At 51.6% G+C, this 4728-nt stretch overlaps 1 protein-coding gene across 1 annotated transcript; it reads left to right on the forward strand.

The window, feature by feature from the left end:
• Positions 1–463: 463 nt before the first annotated feature.
• ALG14 (ALG14 UDP-N-acetylglucosaminyltransferase subunit) lies at positions 464–3477 on the forward strand. The gene is made up of 4 exons (XM_078611242.1): positions 464–1297; positions 1825–1973; positions 2412–2540; positions 2640–3477. The coding sequence occupies exons 1-4, from the start codon at positions 1045–1047 to the stop codon at positions 2949–2951; spliced, it is 843 nt and encodes a 280-aa protein (XP_078467368.1). The 5' UTR covers positions 464–1044; the 3' UTR covers positions 2952–3477.
• Positions 3478–4728: the final 1251 nt, after the last annotated feature.

A 4728-nucleotide genomic window follows, 5' to 3' on the forward strand; every position in this document is an offset into this window, starting at 1 on the left:
TTCCTTGGCCATCAAAGGGTTTGTTAGTAGTTACGCGGAGCCCAGGACGGCTTCACAGTTTCTTTCCCCGGGGGAGGATGATGTAAAGATATTATCCTTGGACAGAATTACTACTCGGGATCAGGGAGAGAGGGGAAGGAGTCTTTCAACATCAGAGAGCGCGCCCAACCAGGGGAGGTGCCAGAGGAAATACTGATCGAGGTTTGATCAGCTTGGTTCAAACTCAAGAGTGGAAAAGTGGAATAGGGAAGGAGTCGGTTGGGAGGCAGAGAGATGGGATTGGTGGAGGAAGAGAGGGGACGAGAAGGAGGGGGACAGGGATAAAAGGAGAGGGTCGAGAAGGGGGAGAGAGAGACGGCTGGGAGGAATGGTGGCTGGAGGCAGTCGGTGTGCTAAAATAAAGGTCATCATATCTGATGTCGGTGCACCGAGTCCTACACATACAATATAATCAATACAATACAATGCAATCCATACAATGCAATACAATATCAGACAATACAATGCAATTCATATAATCCCATGCGATCTTATACAATCCCATGCGATCTATACAATACGATGAAATCTCATACAATGCCATGGAATATCATACAATCCCATGGAATATCATACAATCCCATGTAATCCATACAATCCCATGAAATATCACACAATGCAATCCATACAATCCTTTGCAATATCATACAATGCAATCCACACCATGCAATACAACGCAATCCATACAATTCCATGCAATATCACAATTCAATGCAAACCGTACAATACAACGCAATTTATACAATGCAATCCATAACATCCCATGCAATATCATGCAATGCAATACAATGTAATCAATACAATACAATGTAATATATACAATACAATGCAATCCATACAATAAAATGCTATCCATACACTGGAATCAAGACAGTGCTATACATACAATGCAATAAATACAATGCAATCCATACAATAAAATGCTATCCATGTAATGCAATAAATAGAATGTAATCCATACAATAAAATGATATCCATACATTGCAATCCATACCATACAACACAATGCTATCCATACAATTCAATAAATACAATGCCATACAATATAATGCGATCGAGAGCGCATCACGTGACCCAGCCCCTCTTCCGCCCCACGTGGTCTCCCGGGCTACCATGGAGGAGGCGAGTCGCTCGAATCTCCTCCTCGTCTCCCTCCCCCTCCTCATCCTCTTCTTCCTCCTCGTCTCGAGGAGGATGATGAGGGAGACGTCTCCTGCTGCTCGGCTCCCCGTGAGCCTCCTAGTGGTGGCGGGGTCCGGTGAGGCGAGCCACACTGTACACCTACTCGTACTGTACACCTCGTACTGTGCACCTACTCGTACTGTACACCTACTCGCACTGTACACATCGCGCACAGTGTGTGACGTACATCACACTGCACGTACAGTATGACCGAGGGTGGAACTCGCTAGCGTGGACGTAACGACATCGCAACAACATCGATGAACATCATCACTGACTGGAACATAACATCACATCAACAACATCAGCCGTGTATCCCTCTCCCCGTGTCTCTTCTATCCCCCCCGCGTCCCCCCCCCCCCCTGCGTCCCCTCCCCCCCTGCGTCCCCTCCCCCCCGCGTCCCCCCCTCCCCCGCGCCCCCCCTCCCCCGCGCCCCCCCTCCCCCGCGCCCCTCCCCGCGTCCCCCCCTCCCCTGCGTCCCCCCCCCCGTCCCGCGTCCCCCCCGCGTTCCCCCCCCCCCCCCCCCCCCGTTTTCCCCCCGCGTCTCCCCACACGTCTCCCCACACCCTCCACTCGTCTCACTCCCCCCCGTGCCCCCCCAGGGGGCCACACGACGGAGATGCTTCGCGCCCTCTCTGCGCTCCCCACGCCCCGCTACTCCCCGCGTCTTTATCTCATGGGGGGCTCCGACCCCCTGAGTCGCGCCAAGATTTTGGCCCACGAGGAGACGTGGGGAGCTCGGGGGGGGGAGGTGAGACACGGTGGGGGAGGTATTGTATGGATTGCATAGATTGTATGAGATTGCATGGATTGTTTTGCATTGGATTGCCTACATTTTATGAGATTGCAAGGATCGCAAGGTATTGCATGAGATTGCATTGCATTATATGAAATTGCATGGTATTGTATGGATTCCATGGGATTACTTAGATTGTATGAGATTGCATGGATTCCATTCCATGGAATTGCATGGATTACATTAAATGGATTGCATTGTATTGCATGGGATTACTGTACACATTGTATATTGCATGGTATCGTATGGATTGCATATATTGAGATTTCATGAGATTGCATGGATTGCATTACATGGGATTGCATAGATTGCATTGTATTGCATGGAGTATATGAGATTGCATGGATTCTATGAGATTGCATCAATGACATTGGATGATTGGTGTGCCACTAGGTGCGGGTAGAGGAGGTGCTGCGCTGCCGTGAGGTGGCAGAGCCGCTGGGCCGCTCACTACTCAAGGCGGCGGTGGCCATGGTGCAAGCATTGTGGATTCTGCTTACCGTGTCACAACCCCCTCAGCTGGTGAGGCATCCTCACCACCCACCCACCCTCTCAACCACCCTCTCAACCACCCTCTCAACCACCCTCTCAACCACCCTCTCAACCCCCCCCCTCCCCCAGGTTCTGTGCAATGGTCCAGGCACCTGTCTACCCATTCTGCTTGCAGCCTGGATCTTCAGCCTCATCCGCCTTCCACTCCATCTCCTCTATGGACCTCCTCCTCCTGGTGGCGATGGTGGTAGTGCCACGCGCTGGCGCCCCCGCCTGGTATTCCTGGAGAGCGTGTGCCGGGTGCACTCACTCTCCCTCTCCGCGCGACTCTCGCGCCGTCTCGTCGACCACCTCGTCGTTCAGTGGCCTCAGATACAGCAGCAGCAAGGTGGTGGGTGGAGGTGGGCCGCTAAAACAACATACCTGGGGAGGGTGGTGTGAGATGAGGTCAGGAGACACTCGCCTCGTCACTCACTTGAAGAATCACCTCATCACTCAACTTGGTCATGCAGTGGCCAGTTACATCAGTGAGGTGGAGTTGGTGGAGGTCGGTGGCTAAAACAACATACCTGAGTAGGATAGTACGAGACGAAGCGAGGACTCACCTCTTCGCAGACTACAAAGACCTCAACTTCATCAGACAAGAGTGTGGGGGTGGTGGATGATTGCGCCTGCTGTATGTTTAACTTCTTTTGCACTGTACGTGTATCTGTTGCCTAGTGGCACCCCCAGTGGCAGCTGTCCGTGTGTGGGTCTAGTCCAGGGGCACCCTCAGTGGCAGATGTGCGTGGGTCGAGTCCAGATACGCACAGCTGCCACTGGGGATGGCCTGAGGCTAGACCCACACACAGCTGCCACCAACTCAAGCATCTGGGTAAACTCTGGTGACCTAACTTGTGTACAGGATGGATAGCAGACAGTATCCTTCCCATGTTTGACAAATTAATAAAATTATATTTCGACTCATTCTCTCAGCTGTGCGCAATGCCATCTGGTAGTGAATCCAATTAGCAAAGACAAGCAAACTCTGCACCAGCTTCAGTATCAGCAACCAGCTGCTTGAACCAATGCACCCATGCACTCACACCCACCAACTCATTTGCCCCCTTTTTGTTCCACACTCCCTGCCCTGAGTGAGCAGCTCCTGGTAAGCTCAACCCCATAACACCCCCCCCCCCCCCATGGGTTATGTAGCAAGTGACTCGAAGGGGAGACTTTGCACACTGCAATAATAAACTGCTTTTGCAGACAACTACAGCAGCATCCATCACAACCACGTCTACATCCCTCACCGCAACTCAACCAACAATAGTTGCCATTCACTACTAAGTGGCAGTGACAGCACCTGTGCCAGGCCAGGTACACTAAGGCCATGAAGTGTTGAAGGCTCACCAACAGGTCATGGGACAGACCCAGGTGCCATGGGTTGACTGACTGGCAGATGGCACCAGCTGTGTCCCCTACTGTGCCAACTTGCTGTATTTTATCCTCCTGGCACTCCGGTCGTTGTTTTGAGCATCACGGTAGCATCCTTCACGAGCCTCCTCCAAAAAGGCCAATCATGACACCGTTGGCATTCCCACACCTAATCCCATGGGAAGATGGAACATTCAGGTGTATAATGATCCGTTTAGAGATACCCTACCAAGTATACAGGAGACCCTTGAATATCGCGGTTTATCATTTGTGGTTTTAACCTAACGCAGGCAACCTGTAAATACCGATGTAGCTGTCGTCGGGGTTAGTTTTGGCCTTTGACGGGTATACTGTACACGGAAGTACTGTATCATTGTCTGGTTGCGTGATGTCGGGTGGATGAGGCAGTCAGTGGCACCTCAACCTTTGTTGTGCTCGCATCTGGCAGACTCCCCGTGTCGCCTATTAACACTGTTGGGGCAAGTGCTGTTCGTGAGTGCCTATGAAGGCCGGAACTGCCAGCATCACGCCCGGCCGCCTTTGTCTCCCTATTGGTGACATTTACACATCGCACCAGGTACTCATTTAACGCTGAGTCGACCTAGGGGAGGCACAGGGCCGATTCAGATAATCGTCACGGGGGTTAGGTGTGCGCGGGAATCAAACTCGCGTCACCAGGTTCATACCGTTACACTCGCTCCCCAGTCCTAGGAAAAAAGTACACCCGCCTTAGATCATTGATAAGTACAGTATTTCTACCTAGTATTGTTTAGGAATGTTTTTAGTCTAGGGTTTTTACACG

Source organism: Lampetra planeri, chromosome 2 (assembly GCF_965212315.1).
Source record: "Lampetra planeri chromosome 2, kcLamPlan1.2.h2, whole genome shotgun sequence".
NCBI classification, from domain to species: domain Eukaryota; kingdom Metazoa; phylum Chordata; class Hyperoartia; order Petromyzontiformes; family Petromyzontidae; genus Lampetra; species Lampetra planeri.

What these genes read in the sequence shown, in the direction of transcription:
- ALG14 (XM_078611242.1), top strand. Translation starts at nt 1,045, where the DNA reads ATGCTATCCATACAATTCAATAAATACAATGCCATACAATATAATGCG. An exon ending in CCTAGTGGTGGCGGGGTCCG is followed by an intron (nt 1,298 to 1,824) that starts GTGAGGCGAGCC and finishes GTGCCCCCCCAG; the next exon opens with GGGGCCACACGACGGAGATG. An exon ending in TGTCACAACCCCCTCAGCTG is followed by an intron (nt 2,541 to 2,639) that starts GTGAGGCATCCT and finishes CCCCTCCCCCAG; the next exon opens with GTTCTGTGCAATGGTCCAGG.